General features: G+C 35.8%; 5 protein-coding genes and 1 pseudogene across 6 annotated transcripts; 3 read left to right on the plus strand and 3 right to left on the minus strand.

Moving 5' to 3' along the window:
• The first annotated feature begins 5,197 nt into the window (after positions 1-5,197).
• On the plus strand, positions 5,198-9,087 carry LOC104780467 (telomere repeat-binding protein 2). 2 transcript variants are annotated; one of them, XM_019229231.2, is made up of 10 exons: positions 5,198-5,877; positions 6,351-6,508; positions 6,634-7,252; positions 7,334-7,477; positions 7,568-7,630; positions 7,727-7,806; positions 7,887-8,083; positions 8,176-8,472; positions 8,556-8,619; positions 8,708-9,087. In XM_019229231.2, the coding sequence occupies exons 2-10, from the start codon at positions 6,428-6,430 to the stop codon at positions 8,885-8,887; spliced, it is 1,725 nt and encodes a 574-aa protein (XP_019084776.2). In that variant the 5' UTR covers positions 5,198-5,877; positions 6,351-6,427; the 3' UTR covers positions 8,888-9,087. The 2 variants fall into 2 exon arrangements, with proteins under 2 accessions (XP_019084776.2, XP_019084775.2); XM_019229230.2 differs by having other exon boundaries at positions 5,221-5,877; positions 7,331-7,477.
• Positions 9,088-9,156: 69 nt separating this feature from the next.
• On the plus strand, positions 9,157-11,650 carry LOC104711114 (scarecrow-like protein 30). The gene has a single exon (XM_010427796.3). The coding sequence runs from the start codon at positions 9,788-9,790 to the stop codon at positions 11,507-11,509; it is 1,722 nt and encodes a 573-aa protein (XP_010426098.2). The 5' UTR covers positions 9,157-9,787; the 3' UTR covers positions 11,510-11,650.
• LOC104711113 (protein LOW PHOTOSYNTHETIC EFFICIENCY 1, chloroplastic) lies at positions 11,621-14,242 on the minus strand. Its single transcript, XM_010427795.3, has one exon. It carries the CDS (start codon positions 13,949-13,951, stop codon positions 11,948-11,950), a length of 2,004 nt encoding a protein of 667 aa, XP_010426097.2. The 5' UTR covers positions 13,952-14,242; the 3' UTR covers positions 11,621-11,947.
• Positions 14,243-17,292: 3,050 nt separating this feature from the next.
• Positions 17,293-18,216, plus strand: LOC104711115 (small polypeptide DEVIL 15 pseudogene; annotated as a pseudogene).
• A 1,420-nt stretch (positions 18,217-19,636) lies between these two features.
• On the minus strand, positions 19,637-21,873 carry LOC104711116 (E3 ubiquitin-protein ligase RDUF1). Its single transcript, XM_010427799.3, has one exon. It carries the CDS (start codon positions 20,990-20,992, stop codon positions 19,769-19,771), a length of 1,224 nt encoding a protein of 407 aa, XP_010426101.2. The 5' UTR covers positions 20,993-21,873; the 3' UTR covers positions 19,637-19,768.
• A 127-nt stretch (positions 21,874-22,000) lies between these two features.
• LOC104711117 (protein DCL homolog, chloroplastic-like) lies at positions 22,001-23,781 on the minus strand. Its single transcript, XM_010427800.3, has 3 exons — positions 23,230-23,781; positions 22,546-22,660; positions 22,001-22,319 (listed from the first exon to the last, which is right to left on the minus strand). The coding sequence occupies exons 1-3, from the start codon at positions 23,559-23,561 to the stop codon at positions 22,149-22,151; spliced, it is 618 nt and encodes a 205-aa protein (XP_010426102.1). The 5' UTR covers positions 23,562-23,781; the 3' UTR covers positions 22,001-22,148.
• Positions 23,782-23,980: the final 199 nt, after the last annotated feature.

Consider the following 23,980-nt stretch of genomic DNA (forward strand, 5'->3'; position numbering starts at 1 on the left):
TTTTACTTTTTTTTTTCCACGCCAAAATCGAGCCATGTACCAAAGCATAGATGTGTCTCCAATCAAACCATATTAAAATGAGAACACTAATAAATGTGAAATGTAAAAACCATCTGAACCAGAGGTCAAGAACATAAGTAACTTAAACATTTTAATCAATCCCTTTATATATAAAAACACAAAACCTTTCTATCGCATAAATCATAACTAAATTATGATAAGCCTAGTTTCAAGTTTATTAATTAGAGAAGAAGTATAAAAAAAATAGGGAAATTGCAATCTGTACCATCAGAAGATTTGATAATTAGTTCTCTCTCCTACACCCTGTTTGACATATACGTATAGAGGCATGAGACAATAATAGCCTTAAATACTTTTTTTTCTCTTTCTCTTTTTTGTTTTGGTCAAAAACCTTTCTATTATTTTGTTTTTTTAAGGCCTTATCCCTTTGGCCAAAAGTTTCATCGTGACAAAATTAAAACAGAGTGAAGTTTCAACAACACAAAATCAAAACAGAGTCGTACACGGATGCGACGACGATGAAGATGATAATATATGTTTAAGTTTTCTGGCAGAGTGATGGTTAAGTTTTATTGATAAAATTAGTTGTGAGTGTTTGATGGTGGTGGTGGTGGCGATTCTATCGGTGGTGGTGGTGGTGATTCTCTCGGTGGTGGTGATTCTCTCCGTTGCGGTAGTTACAGCTGAGAAATAGGTAGTGTTGTGAACTTAGATCAAACGAAACGGTGGGCTGAAACAGAGATGGAAATGGCAGAGGTGCCGACGTGCCGTGAAATAAGGTTTTAGTGTTGTTAATCAATCAAAAAAGATGAATCGTCAATGGCTACTATTGTCACATTTTTGTGAGTTCAATTTTGATGTGTAGATAACAAATTAATTAACAACGTATATAAAATGTTAGCATATAAATTTAATCTAACCATTAAAGTATCTTGTAAATAAATATACCATAATATATAAAATAACACAATAACTACGTTATAAATGTATACAAACAAATACTATCATATAATAAATAATTTAGCATGATAAATATATTTTTACCAAATTATTTATAAACTTATCGCAATAAAATGTGATTTACAATGATAAGTAAAATAAATAACCACAACTCAACAATGTGTTTTTTTTGTTATTGGTTATAAACAGTGTTTTCGTCGTTAAACAAACAGTATTTTGCATTGTTAATGTTCTATCATGTTACTAAAAACTATATTAATATATATCATGCTAATAAAATAGTTAACTATCTCAAATAACAATTGAACACCTCACCGGTAGTTTTATAAAAATATAATAATTGAGTTAGCATGATAAATATAAATTTATCACCTAAATCATAACTTTATTGCGATATAATATAATTTAAAAATATATATTCATAAAGTTATTGATACATATTTTTTGTTAACGTGTTAGTCCAATAAATAATCATCAAACTCATATTATGTTTTTACTTAAACAAATATCGTCAAATTTTGATTTAAATTCTGATGTTTATATTGATATTAGTAAGTAATTTATCGCGATATCATTTTATTTAGCATGATAAACATATAAGTATACACTAAAATGCAAAATGTTTTATCATCTTGTATAGTGAACAGTGTATGTCGATTACATATGAACATTTTTACTATCGGTAACATTGGTTTATGAACATTAACACTGATATTCTAAAGTTTAAATATTTTTTAAATGTTTAATGGCATTTTTGTAGTTAGTATAAAAAAAGAAGGATAAATGTGGTAAAAAGAATATAGAGAGGAGAGAGAACTAATTATGAAATAAAGGATGGTACAGATTTAATTTTCTGGTCAATTGGGTATATAGATTAAGAGCATGATTACTGGGCGTGACTCAGTGGGTTTCTTATATATTTGGGCCCCAAAAAAATATTAAAAACCCCATAAATGGGTCCATTTTAAGAGTATCGTTACCGTCGGAAGGATTTCCAGAAACGCCTTAAAAACGAGGCGTGGCGTTACATGATTGGCTGGTAGGTAAATATAAAATCGATTTTTTTTTCTTCTCATTTTTTTTCTCCTTCCTCCCGACTCTCTCTCTCCCTTCTCTCTCGTTTCTGAAGGAGACAAAAACGGCGATTGTTGATGAAATCGGAGAAATCGGATTCTCGTCGAATCCTATGATTTTTCTCACTTAGATCTTATGGTTGGTTGTTTACCCGGAGGCGATGGTATCTAGATCGGCGAAATTGTTAGATGCAACGGTTCGTTTGTCACGACAAACGACGGTGGAGGTTGCTATATGGTGGGACAATGACGGCGGCTGTTTCTGGTGGTGCCCTGAAGCTAACGGCAAGGTCCAAATCACAACTAATCGGAGGGAGAAGGTTCGTTTCTCATGTGTTTGTAATTTGGCGAAATCGTTAGATGCGATTGATTGCATGTGGTTGTAATTAGGCTTGGGTGGTTGATAATTGGTAGATTGGTTAAATATTTGTGTCGATTTGACTTATTAGGTGTAGAATTTTAGGGTTTGTTTGATGTTTGTGTCGATTTGACTTATTAGGTGTAGATTATGAGATTAGTGTGGTTAAATGTTTGTGTCGATTTGTATTGGTAGGTGTAGCATATGAGATTAGTTTGTTGGATTGCTTAAATGTTTTGTTCTTAGTAATCGAGTTGTTTTGTGCGAGTCTAGGGTTTGGTTATAAGTTTTGTTCTTAATAGCATATGTTATTGTTTTGTGCGAGGTTTTCATCAACTGGATGTAGCGGTTCAATGGTGACGTGAAGGGAAACATGAAATGGACACAACGGTTGTGTTTTCTCACTTGAAAAGGTATGTTACTCTAGATTGCAAATGTTGTTGTTAGGCATTGTTAGAATTTGTTCTGTTTTGATTGGGATGAATGAGTTGGTTTTGTTGTTCTTGTTCTATTTTGATAGATATTGTTTTGTTTGCGGTTGTGTTCTTGTTCTGTTTTGTTCTTGGTTGTGTTCTTGTTCTGTTTGGTTGTGTTCTTGTTCTGTTTAACATCACGGCTTGGTTGTGCTCTTGTTCTGTTTAACATCAATGGCGAAGAACACAACCAACCGCAAACATAAAGTAAGTGTAGTAAATGAGTTGGTTGTGTTCTTGTTCTGTTTTAGTAAGTGTAGGTTAACCACGTCTTGTGTTCTGTTTTAGTAACTTGTTGTTCTTGTAACTCGTTGTGACTTGTTGTCCTTTGTAACCCATCATCACGAGTTGTGACTTGTTGTCTTTTGTAACCCGTGAATGGGTTTAGGTTTGGTTGTGTCTTTCGGAAGTCCTATATATGACAATGTTTTGTTCAACCTCATTTGCTATATGTTCTTCTCATTTGTATTCTCTTATCTTTCTATTCTTCTTATCATCAAATCTTCTTATTATCATTTCATATTCTCAAATATTCAAACCCATTTCAAATTAAGCCAAAACATAATATTTAAATGTTTGAGTAACCTCTTTGGGGTTCTCTAGTAATAGAGTGATTTTGTTTAGATTCTCTTAGAGTTACTTAACTTAATTTATGATTATTTATATAATAAATAAATGTGAGAGTAATTTTGGTGGGTTACTCCACTAATGATGGTCTAATATCACCCAAAAAAAATATGATGGAATTTTTTTTTTTTTTTTTTTTTGTAAAAGTGTATCACCTTTAATTCCATATGCTTCTAGAGATATACAATTAAGAACATTTTTATTCACGCACTATATATTTTTCCTATCTTATGTGTGGGATCAGTGGATACAAACGGGTCATTACTGTAACCTAAAATTATCCATTGAATAATTTACCAATTATGCGTCGACAATAACGGTATTTCAAAGGAAAACGTAACAAAGAGTAAAAGGCTCGTGTTGCCACGAATATGAGCCACAGATAAAACGAATTGGCCTTTATTATTATTTGACTGAAATAGTGAATTCTCAAAGCAAAAAAAAAGTTATTTTAACGATTTTAGTTTTTAGAAAACTAGAGTGACTATTTGATGTCTCTTCAGTCTTCAAAGTTCAAAAAATGTCAAAACCAACAAATGTTTGATGCTTTTTTCGACGTTGATCGGACCATATCACAAATGAGAAAACGAACTTGATTAGTTTTCATAGTGAACTTATTCTTATTTCAAAGTAATTCATGAAAAGTCTATCACAATCATGATCTAAAAATGTTTGAGTAAAATCTAGTTTACAACCGTTCTCTAAATCCTCATAACACATATAAATGTATATTTGTTATTACGTATATAGTTGAAGTATACTATAGTCTATATGCACTCATTTTTGGGTTGAAATATACCATCGATCTTAGCCTTTTAAAACTAAAATATGCATGAAATTGCGCATATGTTTTGGTTGTATATGTATGTTAGAATATTCTTTTAAGTATTTTCCAAACAAATTTAATATTGAACGGTGGTGTTTGTATGATATAAATTCAAAACCACCCACCTTTTATCCCTTTCGAACTTTTTCGAGATAGGATAAGATGACATAATTATTTTATTGTAATTTAAGAAAAGAGGTAGGCCTTCCTTTAAAAAAAAAAAAAATTATAATGATTGTGGGGCTAAATGAAATCATTTGTAATTGTATCCAACACAGGATTATAAATATGTCGAACTTGTTGTACGTAAATGTTGACTTTTTAATTTATTTTTCTCAACACAGGATAAAATTCGTTAAACGTTAGAAACATCGACGTATGAACTTAATTAATTATGAGAGTGTATTCATTTACACATGGAAATATTTAGTTAGAGCAAACAAATATAAAACACAAGGGGTTTAGACAATGATACATTCTCATAATCTCATCGTTCATTTAACACAAGTTCATAAACTGCTGGGGCTCTTTGCTCTTTACCATATTCAATTGGATCGAGTACAACTCTAATTGTTTTTTTTTTTTTACGTTTCTTGTCACATCTACAATGTAAAATGGTTCATATTATATATACTAAATAGATTACATTCATGATTGATTTTCAATAGAAAATTTTAAAAATATTTTTCTGTAAAAAAATTGGAATCAGGTACTGTACCATGTTCAGTTTTAAATTAGTACTCCCAATTAATAGAAATCGAGTACCTCATAATTACAATATAAGAAACTAGGGACCATCTTATCTTATACGTGATTCCTAAAACATAAATATTTCTGGAAAATTTTGTTATTTTCTCTTAGGAAAAATATAAAAGCACAAACGAATATTCCAAACAGAAACTAAAATATTTATTACCAAAAAAAAAAAACATTTTCTTTGCCCGAAATGAGTTTTGTTTTTAATAAAATCAGTGACAAGACGTAATTTACTCAAAAGGCTACGGACCAAAGCCATCATCTTTAGTTCTTTACCAACGTGTCATAAATCTAAGGACTTACGAGTGTGTGTGTGTCGTGATGGGTAAGAAAACCGAGTCTTTAGGGTGAATGTTTTTTTTACTGGTTATTATAACCCGGTAAGAACGGGACTGGTAATACCGGTAGCTCCGGTGGTTGAGTTATTGTTACATATCGATCTATGAGATTGAGAGGGGTTTAAGCAAGAAAGACGTGGTGGTTCACTTCACTTCACTTCTTTTAAGGGGTTTTGTATAATTTGGTAATCGCAAAAAAGAAAAGAGAGAATTTGATCAAATCCTTTTTGTGGTGAGAGAACATCATCATATAGGTAGCGTTTGATACAAGTAAAAAAAAAAAAAAAAAAAAAAGTTTCAATCACTTTCTTGGGGTTAAAAACATGGGTTAGAGATTTGATCCACTGTGTAAAGAATTCTGATTCCTTCATCTCTGTTCCTCTCATTTTCTCTGAAGAATCGTCTAGGAGTACTCGTTCTTGGAAAGCTGAAGATTTATTGAAAGGTGAGAAAGATTTAAACTTTTGTTCTTGATGGGTTTTTTGTGTTCTCGATTTTGTCGAAAGTTTTGTGTTTTGGTCTTAGAATTTTCAAATTCGTTGGTTTTGGGTTTGGATCTTGAAAGGGTTTTTGTGTGTTTCTGTTTTTGAAGTTATCGTCATCTTCGTCGATTGATACTTTGTCGTTTTGTTTATACAAACCAAAAAAAAAAAAAATCTCATTCTATCGATCTGTGTACCCGATCTGTAAGTGTCTCTCTATTTTTTTGCTCAACGTTTGATCTGTTATGTTCTTTTAATTCAAAGATCGAAGCTTTTATTTGAATTACGCTTTTTGTGTTCTTGATTTGGATCTTGTGTTGATCAGGGTTTTAGGATGGTTTATCAGATTTTGATTTTGATAAAACCCAGATCCTTACCATCTGTGAATTTCATATTTTCAATTCTTATGGTTCTTGTTTCTGTTTCTTATCTACAGAGATCGTGGCGTGAGTTTCATTCATTTCTCTATCGCTCGTAGCAATCACTATCATTGTGTTGTTATGCATCCAAGTAATGGTGTCGCATAAAGTCTTAGAATTTGGAGACGATGGTTACAAATTGCCTGCTCAAGCTCGAGCTCCCAGATCACTCCGGGTATAATGGCCTTAGCTGTTACAGAATTTATCACAGATTGTGTTACATGGATGATCAATTCTGTTTACATAATGATCATTCACATTTCATGGCCACTGATTCGCATTGTTCACTTTTGTTGACAGAAGAGGCGCATTTACGAGAAGAAACTGTGCGCGATTGACTTATTGGCCACCGTAGCTGGAACCTTGCTGCTCGAGGGAGAAAGCTCGGTGAATGCGGGTGGAGAAAACTGTCTAGTTGTACAAAATACTGTAAAGAAGGAACTCCAGGCTGAAGAAAACGTGTTATCAGGATCCCCGAGCCCATTTGACAATGGCAAGTGTGGATTTAGCTCTGTGATTACCACAAATCCTAATCACTTGTTGGTAGTAGGTGACAAGTTAGACAAGGAGGTTGTTGAGGGTTTTAGTAACTTGGGTTGTGCTGGTAGTGATTCTTGTAAAGTCAGAAACTTTAGTAAGGATCTTAATCATCCGGGTGTGAATGTAAAACCTGATGTTGTAGCTAGTATAGGTAGTAACAGTAGTACCGAGGTAAGAGCATGTGGGAGCGGTAGTCCCAATGATTCTCGGGATGATGATGATGTACATTTATTTAGTAGAAATAATGATAATGATGATGATGATGATGAAAACTTCTCTGGGTACATTCGCCCTCGTCTGACTAGGCCTGTGCCTCGTATTGGAGACAGAAGAATCAGGAAGATATTGGCTTCTAGACATTGGAAAGGAGGCAACACAGGTAATATTGCCTAACTAGTGTTTTTTTCTGTTTAGTTTTATTGTCTAAGTTAATGTGTGATTTGATGTTTGGTATTAGCAGATGCAAAGCCATGGTATTGCTCAAAGAGGAGTTATTACTTGCACAATCATCAGAGGAGTTATCCCATCAAGAAAAGGAAATACTTTGACACTATTTCCGATTCGAACTCTGATGATTACCGTTTGCAAGGGAAGACACATAAAGGTTCAAAATATTGTCATCTTCTCATTCTCTTGTTAGGATGTTTGCAAGTCTCTGCTGTTAGTAACGTGATTTCACAAAATTTGTCCGCAGGAAACAGAACAATATCTTCCATGAAAAGTCGAAATGCATCTTTTGTGTCAAGGGACCATCATGGTAATTACTGGTGTCTCAATCTGAATCATTTGTTGGCTATTTGTTTCTTTGAAACAGTGTATAATCTAAAAATGTTTTCCTTTTGTTTCTCTTTAGTGAGGCTGCGGATCAAGTCTTTCAGGGTGCCTGAGCTTTTCATAGAGATTCCAGAAACTGCTACTGTTGGCTCCTTGAAGGTGCAATACCAACATCTTGTTGTGATGAAAATCCCGATCAAGAACTTACCCTATTTTTATTTTTATGTTGGGATTGTTAGCGGATGGTGATGGAAGCAGTGACAACCATACTAGGTGATGGACTCCGAGTCGGGTTGATGGTTCAAGGAAAGAAAGTTCGAGATGATAGCAAAACCCTTCTTCAGACTGGGATCTCTGAGGAGAACACGCACTTGGATTCTCTCGGTTTCAGCCTTGAGCCTAGTTTAGGAACCACCTCTCAACCGCTGTTATCCAGGTTCAGTACTCTTCTCTTCACTCTCAGAGATGCCACATCGATATAAAAAATCAGTCTATTGCGGCTTAAGGGCCTCATTTTCTCTCTGCCAGTTATCTGTCAGAGAATGCCTGTGATGATTTAATGTTATGCCGCGACAATGTGTTGGTGGATCCTAATCATGACTCAACACCATCCCCATCTGACTCATTTGGAAAACTAGGATCGACTGATGATTCTAGAGCTTTGGTTCCTATTGCGTCATCAGCGTTGTTGGCTCCTCGAACTCCTAACCGTAAGTTTAAAAGGACTGAGCAGCAGCAAGCTGCACATCGCAGAATTCGTCGACCTTTCTCAGTTACTGAAGTAGAAGCACTAGTCCAAGCTGTTGAGAATCTCGGAACCGGAAGGTAATACGCAAAATAAATAGCATTCTTATCTTATGTTTCTTTGAATAGTAACCATGTTTTGTATCTTTGTTTGTTAACTTCAGGTGGAGAGACGTTAAGGTTCATGCTTTTGTGGACGCGGAGCACCGTACTTATGTTGATCTCAAGGTTAAATTTTAAACTTAAACTGTCTTAGTTTTGACATATTGGAAAGTTACTATCATTGTTGTTGGTATTGAGTCTCTGCCTTTTGTAGGATAAATGGAAGACGCTGGTCCACACGGCAAGGATATCCCCACAGCAGCGGAGAGGAGAGCCGGTGCCACAGGAACTTCTGGACCGTGTTCTGAAGGCACACGCTTACTGGTCACAACACCTAATGCATCAACTGCAGATTGAGCCACCACCATCCTCTCAGGTAGAGGCTCTAATCTGAACAGGTTCTTGTTCTATAGAACCTTTGTGTATTATTATGATCATCAACATTGTAAGATTCTGACATACTTGAAGCTCTGGTCTCAGTCCTTCTCGGTTTTTTTTTCTTTCTTTCTTTCTTTCAAGTGTAAAGTTTTATAAAATTGGAATAAGGTTGAGTATTTCTATAGGAATGGAATAAGGTTGAGTTTTTCTTCCTAACAATGTGAAGGATTTGGTTGTAAATCTTTGGTGACTTTTTTATTCTCTCTATGATTGATGATGACTCGGCCAATCCTGATGAAACCAAGATTCGAAATAGATTAGCAATTAGAATCTTACAACTATTGCAACCTGAACCAACTAGTTAAAATCTGGTCTCCCTCCTACAACTGTCTCTTCACTATCTCCAACAGAGATGTAGAGCGATTAAAGGATCAACATATAGTCTTTAGGCGATCACATACACAAACCAAACGCTAAAGGTTTAGGTTGTTCTGGTCATATGTTCGAAAGATATTCAAAGTACCAAGTCAAATTGTTGACCAGACAAGTGACCAAAAAGGAAGACAATAACAAGAAAACAAATAGTATTTTAGTCACTTGGACCCACGACAGTAGATAAAGTCTTTGGACATATTATTACTAACCTTTTGTGGTGGCGGCTTAGTGTTTATCTCAACCCCCACACATTTCTCTGTTTCCTCGAACCTTCATTTTTCTTCTTTGCCAAGACAAAGATAAACAATAACCAAAATAAACAATACCTTATCATATATATCAACATCTCTCCACTTGTGTGTTCACATAAATCTTCCCTCTAGTTTTATATCTCATTTCTTCTGTTAGTTGACTTATTCTACACTTTCTTTATCTCTCTCCTCCTCTCCTTCTTCTTCTTTAATCTTCATTGAGATTCTACATGGATGCTGTTTTGCAAGTACCCGTTGATGGGTTCAAATTCGAAAACGGTTCTGGATCTTGCTGCAAACCAATGAACAATCTTGATGAATCTTGCTTCACTTGTTTCGACGAATCTGAATCTCAGAGCGACTCTTCTTCTCCTACCGAGTCTAAGGTATGTTCTGATTACCTTCCAGTCTTCAAGTACATCAATGACATGTTGATGGAGGAAGATCTTGAAGGTCAGCCTTGTATGTTGGTAGACAGTTTGGCTTTACAAGCCGCCGAGAAATCTTTCTACGAAGTGCTTCAAGATCAATCTCCTCCTACTTCTGATCAAAGCTCAGATGTCACTGGATCGCCTGAAGTAGTTTCAGAGGAGTCAACGAGAAGGTATCGCCATAGGGATGGTGATGAAGATGATTATCTTGAGGGTGGAAGGAAATCAAAGCTCCCTGCAATATCCACGATGGATGAGCTGGCTGAAAAGTACGAGGAAGTTTTGTTGATCTGTCAAAAGAATACTCATGGAGAAGCATCACCAAACAAAACCAAACCAGCAAAGGGCTCATCGAACCGATCCAAACAACAAAAGACAGAACAGCCAGTAGATATGCGAGATCTCCTGATGCAATGCGCGCAAGCAGTGGCGAGTTTTGACCAGTCTCGAGCTGCTGAGAAACTGAAGGAGATAAGAGAACACTCTTCTATCCGCGGCGATGCAACTCAGAGACTTGGTTATCACTTAGCCGAGGCGCTTGAAGCACGTATCACCGGAACCATGGCTACACCAATATCTGCTACTTATAGCAGAACATCTATGGTGGACATTTTGAAAGCCTACAAGGGGTTTGTTCAAGCTTGCCCCACTTTAAGAATGTGTTACTTCACTGCAAACAGAACAATCTATGAGCTTGCTTCCAAAGCAACCACACTTCACATCATTGATTTTGGGATTCTCTATGGTTTTCAGTTGCCTTGTCTGATACAAGCCCTGTCAAACCGTGACGGCGGACCACCACTGCTCCGTGTGACTGGTATCGAGCTGCCTCAGTCAGGTTTCCGTCCATCAGAGCGGGTAGAAGAGACAGGTAGAAGACTGAAGAGGTTCTGTGACAAGTTCAAAGTCCCGTTTGAGTACAGTTTCATAGCCAAAAACTGGGAGGACATAACTCTTGATGAGCTTGTGATCAAGACTGGAGAGACAACAGTTGTTAACTGCATCCTCCGGCTACAGTATACTCCTGATGAAACCATGTCCCTCAACTCTCCGAGAGACACGGTTCTGAAACTATTCAGAGATATCAATCCTGACCTCTTTGTGTTTGCAGAGATCAACGGTACGTACAATTCTCCCTTCTTCCTAACAAGGTTCAGAGAAGCTCTGTTCCATTGCTCGGCTCTCTTTGACATGTATGAGGCCACATTACCAGAAGAAGACAATTGCAGGACCATGGTGGAGAGGGAGCTAATCGTAAGAGATGCAATGAGTGTGATAGCATGTGAAGGGTCTGAACGGTTTGCAAGGCCCGAAACCTACAAGCAATGGCAGGTTAGGATTTTAAGAGCCGGGTTTAAACCGGCGAAACTAAACAAAGAGATCATAAAGCACGCGAAAGAGATAGTGAAACAACGTTACCATAAAGATTTTGTGATTGACAAAGATAACCACTGGATGCTTCAAGGCTGGAAAGGAAGAGTCCTTTATGCTGTTTCTTGTTGGAAACCTGCTAAGAAGTAGTAAACAATTCTGTAATCATCATTTGCATAATTTTGTTAGCTTTCCATTTCTTTGTTTTTTATTTTATTTTTTGGTTTTAAAGTGTGTGTACAATCTGTTTGCTCTCATATATATGGAATGAGTCTCTCTACTTTCTTGAAACCTGAAAGTACATATATGGCAACCAAATCACAATTAAAGATTTGGAAACAAGTTTTGAAGATTACAAATCACAATTAAACAGTGAGACTAGAGAAACTAAAAAGAGTATTACAGAACAATAAGGAGATCATGAAGATGATTACTTGGACACTTTCTTCTTCCCTGCAATAGCAATTTTCTTCCCTTTTAAGGGTCCTCTGCAATTGTTCTTTGTTCTCTGTCCCCGACATGGCAATCCTTGGATGATGTGCCTTACCCCACGGTAACATTGGATTTTGTACAATGTGTTTCATCAGACTAAGCTTTCTTCTTTTTGTCTGGTCGAGGACCCAAAAGATTAAGATCAATGGTGGCTCCATAAGTCTCAGCTGACTTGACAACCGCATCGTATGGCTTAGAAGAGAGCTTAAGCCCTTCGTTTTGAGCCTTCAAATGTAACTCATAAGCAAGCCTTGGCTTTGCATCATTTGCAAGAGCCTCGATCAACATCTCGTAAGTTATCTCATTAGGCTCAACATTCTCACTTCTCAATTTATGAAACCACTCATAAGCCACACCACTTAACCCGTTCCTCGCGCAACCACTTATAACCGCGTTGTAAGTCACAACGCTCGGCTCAATACCCTTTGAAGCCATTTCCTTGAGAAGGGTATCCAAAAGATTGAACTTTTGCTGTCCTGTCAAAACTGAAGCCATTGTCGTGTACGCGTAAAGATTTGGCTCAATCCCTACCTTTACCATATGGTTCCAAACCCGAAACGCCTCATCATATAACTTCCCTTTCTCAAGAGCACTGAGCAGTGCACCGTATGAGATTACCGTTGGCTTTTCACCGTTGTCAACCATTGCTTTAAAGATTTGGATCGCAGCTGCAGTCTCAGAGGCTTTTGAACACGCTACAAGAACAGCGTTCCAATGTCTGCTCTGCGGTTTCAATCCTTTATCTTCCATTTTGTTAAGTAACCTAACTCCCCATCTCCATATTCCTCTCTTGCTAGCTGCACTCAGCAAGATACTGAAATGAGAGACCACTAACTCGTAAGACAAATTGTTAGGTTCAGGTCCTTCATCAAGAAGATTCTCATAGATCTCTAACGCTGCCCACCATTTCTTAGCCTTACCCATCAGCCAAATCAAATGGTTGCAGACAGACAGACTTATCTCAGGAAACCTCTCTCTAATTCTTTTATACAACTCTTTACCAACAATATAATGCTCTTCACGAGTACACGCCCATATAAGCCTCTCGTGCTCTTCCCTGCTCGGTCTAATCCCTGCACTGTCCATTGCATTCAAAAGCTTCAACACTCTAGTACTCCAGTTTTCATCTTTCACCAGCCACCGCCTCATCACTTGGTAGCATATTCTACCAATGAAGTTTTCGAGCTTAACAAACTCAAACTCCCAATCGTAACTGGAGTCGTTCCCTATCTCCCTCTTTGAGTATTTTTCTCTCAACTCAACAAAGAACTCGAGAGCTCCCATACCGTCTTCCATTCTTCTGTAGACGAGCAAAGCCGTTGAATATGTTATCGGGTTAGGCTCAAAACCTTTTTCTTTGACTAAATCAAGAACCCCAAGGGACTTGAGAAACTCCCCTTCTTCCATGTAAATAACCATCAAAGTATTGTAAGTAACAATGTTTGGAACAATCCCTTGTTCCTCCATATCACTCAGTATCTTCTCTGCTTCCCTCAACTGTTTCATCGCACCCAAAAGACTGTTATATATGAAAAGGTTTGGACCTATGACACCTCCTGATTCACTCTTCTTCCTCTTAAGCCAATCTACTACCGCCACCGCAGGCTTCAATCTCTTGTCCTTGCCAAAACCCTTAATCATAGCACAAAAGACTTGTAGAGGCAATTCTCCCTTATCCTTGAGTACATCATCCACATCATCAGCTGTCTTAGCACCTCGTAAACTAAACGCTAATTCTCTAACATTAACTCTTGACTTGTTGTTCTTTTCTCCTCCATTTACGGCTGAACTTGAATCTTCCGTGGAAACATCTTCTTCTTCCCCGAGCTCTCGTTGCTCCGTGGCCCATCCTACCCCAACCGATGATCCCAACAAACTTCTCTTTGGCTCACACAAAAACAGAACTTTTGAAGTAGGGTTAATGGCAAACCCGCTAGAGATACTACTACTACTACTACCAAAGTAAGGCTGTTCAAGAAAACAATGTCTATTTCGAGTCTTAGGGCTAACTACAACAGAACAAGAACAATCCAATTCAAATTCCAATCTTGATCCAACCAAAAGACCAGACTTTAATGGCCAAATGGTTAAAGCTTGCATCTTTTTTCCAACCCAGTCTCACACAAGCTATGTAGCATGGAAGCGTCAAAGGATACACAAGATTCACGCTTGAGGAGCGGAATCGTAATAGTGTGGAAGCGTGATGGAAGAAGCACTCGCTTCCAATTTTACAAAATTGGAAGCTCAAAGATCTCTTACAATATGAACAAGAAACGAAATTGAGGAGGCAGGGAAGAGGGAAAGTGGAGTAACTAGAAAATAAGTTGAACAACTTCAATGGCGGATCATCGTGATGAAAGGCGGAGAAGAGATAGAATTTGTCGCTATTGGGCTTATATGGGCTTCAATCAAGCTTCATTATTTGTCTGACAAAAAAACAAAAACAAAAAAAACGTTTTCGGTTCATAATTTTTTGTCAACTATTTGTTTTTAAATTAACCACTACGATGTTACCGACATATTTTTAATTTTTTTTATTAATTTTTTAGTTATTGTAATGTATTTGTTAGTTTACCAATTAAGTAGCTATACAAATTTTTTAATATTTTTTTTTTAGCAAAACAGAAATTTATTTATGAATTAATAAAGTTATGATACAAACAATCCGTAAATCATATAAAAGGTGAAAAACAAGAAAAGTAAAATATTACTTGTTGTACAAGCATGCTTAGCTAAAGAAATGTGCTACATTATTACAATTTCTCTTAACAAACACAAATTCTGTACGTTGTAATCTTGAGATCCAAAGTATAGTTTTTCGATAAATAATAGCAATAGCTATGTCATATAATTTTTATTGATTATTTTTGTGAGCAATTCACTATTTCTTTAAAACAAACCGACGTCAATTCACGAATCCATGTTTGTTGAATAGACGTAAATCAAGATTTACCTTCTGCAAATTTGATATATGTAGAATTACAGATCTCCATCAAGGAGAGTTGTCCATATGACCCTAATAGAAATATTTTCTCAGATCCATCCAGCTGTTATTGTGAGATTTTTTGGATCAAAACTCGCATCATAATGATATTTCTTTTTAATGTTTTATTATGATTTATTTTACAAAATATTTTTTTATTTCCATTTTTAGTATACTTTATTTATGTGTTTAACAATTTTTAAATAAGAAAGAAAACTAAAACTATATACGATTCAATAATTGATAATATATTAATTTATATATGGTGTTGGTAGAAATATAAATCTAACAAATAACCAACAATGGCAGTTTTTAACCCAAAATATAAAATTACTATAAGGAAAACATTTATTTTGATTATGTAATTAAGAAATCTTTAATTTAAATAAAAAAAATAGTTTGATTTGTAATAATTTATTTATTATGATTGAATAATGTTTTGATTAATTTATTACTATTTTAATGAGCAATATTACTAATTTATTTAGCTTTTTTCTTTGTAATATGTAGATGATAGATATTCGAACAAAAGTAAATTATTTTTATGTGATATATATGTTACTTGATGATTATTGTACTTATATTTTCTATTTGTTTACATAAAAATACGAATATTTTAAGTTAATAAGCTCACCAAACTCTATAAGTATCAAGAATTTGTTTTTCTAATTATATAATTATCTTAGAAATGTTCATATGATTATTTCCGACAATATGATTATTGCACAATTTTTTATATTGTTTATACTATGTCAATGTCTTACTTATTTTTATTAATTTATTCTCATTTCTTTTTTATATGATAATAATTAAATTATGTATTGATAGATTCTTTTTGTTTTAAGTAATAACTTTAGATTTTTGCTTATTTTTATATTATGTATTTTAATAACAAAAATTTATATCAAGAATTTTTCCATATTTTTAGAAATATATATATATATATATATATAGTTTTTTTGACAAAAAAAAATTTGTGTTAATTGTGTTCGCCCATGTTATATTACATGATAAGTATCCCGTAGTAGCTAGGGTATTGGACAAATTCGTTGTGGTCTTGTCCCCTACACATATTCATTTTAACAAAATATCAATTTCCAAAAACGAAATTAGCTGAGATTGTCAATATTACCATGTATTTTTCAGGGTTATGTTTACATATTTGATTAACGGCAGAGTTGAGTTTACTAAGACAATCACTAGTGTTACCTACATCAGAAATTGTAATATTTTTTGTGAAAATAAGATTTTACTATTAGTTGATAAATGTGAGTAGTGGGAACTGAGAAGTCTACCATAGACCATGCCTTTTAAGAACTCACATGCTCACATGTGAATGTGAAATTGGTCTGAAGTGTTTTTCTTTTTTTCTTTCCGAAAACATTAAATGTTCTTTTGGTCCCAAAAGTTTAGTGTCTTTATATACATATATCTACGATCCAACTTAATAATGTTAGATGACCATCGACCACAATGTTCATATGGATCCTTCCGTATTTTGCCCTGTTTCGCATGTGACAGTTTTAAGAGAGAAGGAAAAAAAACACATGTAGTAATGTGTCAAAAATAGGGAATTCAATGTAAAGAGAAACATGTCTCTTGTAACTAACGTTCAGTTTAAGTGTCTAACATGTGAATTATTAAAATGTTATATTTCGAGTCATCTTAAGTAGGTAAGTTGTTGAAGAACAAGAACAAAACTAACTACTCTAACAAATAAGTGAATTATAAGTTCACTCTACATTAATTTGATCATTTTATATTTAGTTTTAGATGGATTAATAAAAGTTGCTAAAAATTACTGTGTTGGAAATTTATTAATCGAATATTCACGTAATCATGTTACGTTCGATCACTACCCGACAGATTACTAGAAAATAATTAAAACTCGACAGACACAGACAGTGAAATAACATTTATAAATGCGGTCAAAGTTATACACTCGTTGACTGCCAAACGTTTTTTATATGTAGTTTTTTTGCTGGAATCTTCTTAACTAAGTTTATACGTATATAGATAAATAAATAAATCTCAATGATACTATCATCTATGCAAATATAAAACTACCTTTTAGTAAATTCAAAATACTTCATATATACCTAGTTAGTTTTACACCCATTTATGTATATGATCATCACTAAAGATTATTGCATCCGGATATCACACATATTCAAGTTAAAATTTAACCTAATCTAGAGGTATACATGTAAAAGTTATTCAAAACAAAAAAAACACTTGCGTTTAGCTCAAAAATATGTTTTTGACAATAATATTATATGCGTAATTTATATTTGTTCACTTCAATAGACAAAATGATTTAAACATTGATTTTTTCCTTAGATTCGATTCCCATATGCAACCACATTTATGCCGCATCCATGCAAAGGATGTAGTCATGTAGACCCTATTATATATACATCATGTATATATATAGATATGATCGACTCTTGAACTCATTTTTGTTCTAAACTATCTCTCTCTCTCTCTCTCTCTCCACGCACACTACGCATATATAGAAACGTTCGGATCAATAGAAGGAAGCACATTGTTGATTCATGGATGTCGAAAAGCTATGGAACCATACAAAGAAAGACTCCATCTTTCAAAATACTCATTTCTCTTCTTCTTCAAAACCCTTTTTCAAAAGAAGCTTCTCAACCAAAGATTCATCTTCTCCTTCTTCTTCAAACCCCATTTTCACAAGAAGCTTCTCAACAAAAGCTTCATCTTCTCATCCTTCATCATCCAAATCCCATTTCATGAGAAGCTTCTCAACTAAACCTTCGTCTTCGTCGTCTTCTTGTTCTTCGGAGCCCGTTTTCAGACGGAGTTTCTCAGCAAAGCCCAAAGATTCGAAGTCTTTGCTCATGTCTAGAAGCTGTTCCACGAAATCTTCAGCTGATCATTTCTCTTCCAAGTCTTCTTTAGATCTCTCTAGAAGCTTGTCTCATAAAGGAGCTTCGGTGACGCGAAAATGCTTGAAAGTGGCGAAAGAGCATAAGTCCCGGTTCTACATAATCAAACGCTGCGTTTTCATGCTCGTTTGCTGGCACAAACATTCTTGAGAGTCATTTGCATTGGATCCAGACATAGAAGAAAAATCTTTGTGGAAGCAAAAAAGAATACATATATGGGTTGCCATATATATATATGTTGAAGTTCTTTTATATTCACTGTATACATTGTCCACCGATTAACTTCAAACACTTAATTTATAAATGAACTTGATTGTAAAGAAAAGCAACCGAATGGGTTGCGGAGCATTTTTATAGTTCTAAGTGAGTGTTATGAACTTTTAGAGTATTATGTTTTTAGATAAAGTTAGATTCAATTGTTACTTTGACATGAATTTACAGAATGTGTTTTTGTATTGCGTTTACTTTTGCCGGGTATTGGATACATGATCACCAATTTGTGGGATAGATAGATAGATCACAGATTCACAAGTAGGGCGAGGTAGAAAACTCGTGGTCCAAAAGCCAATGCCGCTCCCACAATGAGACTCTAGTACCACCGTTATTCGAATAATGGTCCTAAGAGAAGTAACAAATACTAGGCCCGTCAACGTCCTTAGCAAGTGATTTAGAAGCGTGATCCTCGAAACCGGATCACATAGAGGGAATATCCAATGCATCCTCCGTTAACTTAGAGATTGCACATTCCTTTTAATTAAGAATATGATAGTAAAATCTCCTGTGGAATCACCGTGTTCTTTAGAAAGTCTCTCCATATAGGAATGAAGTTTTTGTGAAGTGTCTCTCATTGAAATGAGGAAATTAAAGCATTTTCGTTGGGGCAATTTGGCTTTTGAGTCCTTATTGAATATTGGGCCAGCAATAACAACTTTGGTTCTACACCACTTTTTCTTGCATTAACGACATTTACATTGTTTCTGTTGCAACTAGCAGAGAGTTATGTTTACTGTTTTATATGCCTCCGCAGGACCACACAGTGATACTTATAATCGGTTTATAAATTTCCGAATCTAGTTTAAAACTATTGGACCGCATGTATACAAATAACTTTCCTTAGTGGAGGAGAAAAAAAAAATGAAATAGTACGTTACTTCAAAAAAGAATGTAAAATAGAGAACAAGTGGTCCGCTCAACTCCTCGTAGCTCCACTACCATTACTTCACATTCAAGCATCTAGATCTCTTTGGTTACACATATTTACAAGGACTTACTGTTACAAAAATATCTAACACAAAACTTCTTGACTTTTATTATTAGTTCCAACAATTATAGGACCACCCATTTAGAGTAGATGAGAACCTTTCACACATTGTTTTTGTCACAAGACAAAAAAAAAAAGATATCATTTATAAGACCTTGTCTATGAATGAAGTCTATCCATTCGTTTATCTTTGTCAAATTAAATGTTACAATAATTTAAATCATCAGCTTGATGATGTAAGTCATGACGAATGCCATACATATCCCGTTCAACAACAAAAATAAACAAATGTAAGGATTATGTGTTAAATCGGGAAACTTTTTTTTTTTTTTTTTTTTTTCTTGAGAAATTTGTTGTATCCACGTAACTCAATCTAGTCTGATGGAATTGATGTTTGTAGAGATCATTATTATTACCCGATTTGCCCGAAAATGAAACTACTGACTCGCACAATGAATTTGAATTCGAATTTGGTAACTTTAAACAATCAATTTCACAACCGTGCATTCATGTCATGTCTCACCATCCGAGGAACACAAAACAAACACAATCCTTTCACTTTCTCAGAATCCAATGAAAAAAAAATGTTTTAAGAATTTGGTCCAAAACAAAAGGCAAACCAATACTACTACTTAGAAATTTGTTTCCCATAAAATCTGATTGTAACACGAGATTTCCCAATCTGAATAAATATATATACATACATTGTTGAATCAACAAACCAAAAAATGAACTTTTGTTTTCTTTTTTTCACCTAATCAGAAAAATCTTCTGATCAACGAAGTCGATCGATTCATTACTCTAGTTTCACCATCACTATCCAAATCAATAAGATTCGAATTCGCATTCGAATGAGAAGAAGAAGAAGAAGAAGAGCCACGATTTGGTCTCACTCTTCTCATAAACGAAACCATTCCACGAACAGCTCTTCTCAATCTACCTCCATTACCTGAACTCCCACCGTTTCTACTCATCTCCGGTGTCTCATGTGCTCTAACCCACGAGATACGTCTCGGTCCTTCATTACTACCAAGTCCACCACCATCCATCTCCGTCAACACCACAGGCAAAACCCTCTCTCCTTCTCTCATCGCCGCGTTAAACCTCCCAACAGCGAAACCACCTCCCGGTAATCTCCAAATCGTCATCCCCACAGCGTTTTCTTCCTCGTTACTCCGTTGAATCGGATCCGAAGGTAACTCGAATCTACAAACGGGACACGAGTTCCGAATCGAGAGCCATGGAACGATACAATCACCGTGAAAAATGTGTTTACACGGCATCTCACGACCTTCGACACCTGCTTCGAAGACCTCCGTGCACACGGCGCAATTAGCTTCCGCTTTCATATGACAATCTGAGATCTCGACTCTAGGTAAAGACTCAATCGCCGATTTAGACGCCGGCGGGTTCCCAGATCTACCGATTCCGTTACCAGACGCTTCGATCTGACTCAATTGTTCAAGCAACCTTTCAAATCCAGATCCCATCAAGATCTCGGAAACAGAATCAGGAAGAGGTCTAAGACCTGAACCAGATCCATCATCGTAATAAAACTCATAAGCGCGTCGTTCTCTAGTAGCTCCGTCTCCTTCTTCGTTCTCAACACTCTCACCAGCTCCTCCTCCTCCTCCTCCTCCTCCGTGCAAAACAATAACCGGATTAAACGACGTCCGACGATTGGATCTACGGCGTCTAATTACAGATCTATGACTATCTCCAACCGATCTAACTTCCTGATTCGTCGTCGTCGCCGGAATCGCCGCAACGGAAGAATTATTAGAAGAAGAATCTTCGATCTCTTCGATGAATCCACCGTTGCAATAAGGACATAAGACTCCAGCGTTCGCGTCTTGGTCTTCCCAAACGCTGATGAATCGCGTACAACTGTAACACCAGTACGACGTCGTAACCGTCGTTGTGGTGGTGGTTGTTGGTTCGGTCGCCGGAGTTATAGTCGCCGATCTAGAATTTGGCATCATCTTTTGAAAAAGGGGGAAGAAACTTGTGTTGCTGGTGAAAAGGATCTGAAGTTTAATGAGAGAGGAAAGAAGAAAAAAGTTTTTGGTTTATATAGCGTTGTTTTGTTTAGTGTTAACGGTGTTAGATTTAGACGGTGATAACACGTGACAGTGTTTTTGACTAGGGGGAGATGATGACGGAGTTATTAACGGTGTGTGTTTTTGTAGTGAAGAGCGTCATTGACGTGTGCGAAAGATTTGACCCAAATGTGAAATCTGTGTTTCCTTCGAAGAAGTTTCAGAAGAATCAGCGTGGGCCCACTTTTTGTTTCTTTCTTGGTAAGTTACTAAACGTCGTCGTTATTGGGGGTAAGTATGTTTTATTTTGTAATTTTGTATAGAGATATTTTGGTTTTAGAAGGTAAAAGATCTATTTTGAACCAAAAAAAAAATAAAAAGAAAAAAGAGAAGGTAAAAGATCTGTCTGTGTTTGTCTTGATGTGGAAATATATAAAAGTATCTTTGAATATTGGAAATCATGTGATTGTGCAGTTCTTGTATATTATTATCATCTTGATCATCAACATAATATTGAATTTTTTTCTTAGGTAAATAGTAAATACTATAACAGCTGGACTAAATTGTTTTTTTGGTTTAGCTTTTTATTTTGTCAACTAAATGCTAGTTTGTTAACCAAAACATGACTTTATTATGAGTTGCATATATAAATATGGAGTCAATTATGGGTTGGAATAAGGTAGATTCGTCTCTTATGGCTGACTCAACGTTTGGACTTTGGACACACAAAGGCGTATAACTGGTTTGGGTTTCTTTTTGAGGTTGTCCATCTTGGGCTTTTGTCTGAACTAGTTTATTTGACTTTGAATATTTTTACTTCGAATTGCGGCAAGAGTTTGTGATTAAAAAAAAAAAAAAGATTTTACAATATTCAAATATTTCTTTCTCCAAAGACTGGAGATTTAAGTATCTAGAAATGTTCTGAACCAATTAACTACTACTATTCTGTTATTTTCTTAACTGATTCAGGCCTTTCCAATAGATTTGAGCAATTATAAATTTTGTACAACAATGCTTTAGAGCTGATTGTGTGTGTGATTTCAGCAAAATTTATATGAGAAGTTGCTGTGTGATGAAGAGAGGGACGGTATTACAGACTTTAGCTACTAGCACGTTTAAAATGTTCACGAATAAACCTCTCAGCGTGTGACGGGTACCTATCTCGGACATAGGCTCGAAGACACTTCTGGTACGAGAAATCTATCCATCCACCATCTGTTCTGACAACAAAGAGGCACCTCGAGTGCCTGAATTGAGGATGCCGATCAACCTGCCATTAACAAGTAGCCCCACTCATAAGAATTCCCAAGCACAGACAAAAAAAGCAATGAAGAGTTGTGGATGGATATAAACATGTATTTCTCTCACAATTTTAGATAAAGAATGTATGCGAATCATATCTATCTCTCATGGTGGTCCAAGAATATGCACAATAACTCCGGATAACTCTTTATGCGTAGAGCTTAAAGAAAAAGAAAGATCGGTTCCTTACGTACCATTATAAAATCAAGACCACAGCCAATTTTATCTTTCGAGTAGGGGTGATAAGCAAGAAGCTTTTCTATTATAACCTTCTCATCCTCAAATTCTAACCGTTCTCCATCAAAATACCTGTTTATCAAATAAGGAAAGCAGTTCACTCGGACTGTAATACTACTAATCTATACAAAAGGGCAAATACGCACTGCAGCTAGCTTCAAATCTCAACAGTTCACTACACAACAGTTATGGTTCCAGTATACTGAAGATACAAGAGCATCTATCATTAATTCTGCAGTGAACATTATAATCCGATCAAGCTCCCAAGCAAATAATAAGTTAATAACGATAACAGGGGAAACTTCTGTACAATTAGTTTGGCCTCTTCACACAGCAGTTTGGTTACCTCAGGTCATGATTTGGATTCGTTCACATCAAAGACTAAATAGTGTCCCCATGTTCATCAAGTATATTGGAAGAATCTATGAGCATATATAATTATATACCTTCAGGATTAATCCAAACATGGAACAACTACTGTAGAATACATTCCAAGTACTTTAAGAACAATCAGGGATTAACCACAACCTAAACTTCGATTGGAATTGTAATTATAAACATTGACACTACTGTTTGAAGATTCAGTTCTAACTTTAACACAACTACAACTCCACAAAATAGACCGTGAAATTCGAATTTACCTATCGGAATGAAGAATTTCTTTAGCGAGAAGAGAAATAGGTTCGATATCTCGAAGTATCTCCGCCTCTAGATTCTTCCATTTCCGATAATCAGGATCTTCAAAACGCCAGCTGTCATCAACAACCGGTGACGCCGTATTCATAGCCGCACCGGATCGCTCCGCCGCAGAGTCGCCATTATCCCCGTAAAACTGTGGTTTATCAGCAAGCGAACACCATAAACGCTGACGCTGAGAGAGGAATCCACCAGCTACGATACCGACTTGATGACGGTTGTTTAAAAAACCGTTACGGAGTAGCGGAAGACTTCTGAGAAGGAGTAGCGAGGTCATCGACCACAATCAAGGAGAGAACAATAACGAGTTAAATTCCTAAGGACCTAATCTGTACAAGTCACAGATGAGTTGGAGAGAATCTCAAAAAATCAGAAATTTGGGAAGAAGATAACGTTTCGTTCAGATTTCTGTCTCAGGTTACGGAGTTCAGAATCGAACCCGTGACGTTAAAGAAACCAAGAGAGTGGCTAAACCATCTGACGAAAGAGATTCTCTCGGCTTTTCCACAATAATTATTTTCATTTTTCCAAAAATTGCTGCCAAATCTGTGCCGTTAGATTGATCTTTAGATGCTTCTAAAAATATCTAAAACAAACAATCCAACGGCTCAGAGAACGCCATTGCGTGTCAGTAATGTACATTACTCACCACCGAATCTTTTCTCCTCTTTCCACTCTCCAGCTGGCCGAACCCAC

This window comes from Camelina sativa, chromosome 9 (assembly GCF_030686135.1).
Source record: "Camelina sativa cultivar CO46 ecotype springtype chromosome 9, ASM3068613v1".
Taxonomy (NCBI): domain Eukaryota; kingdom Viridiplantae; phylum Streptophyta; class Magnoliopsida; order Brassicales; family Brassicaceae; genus Camelina; species Camelina sativa.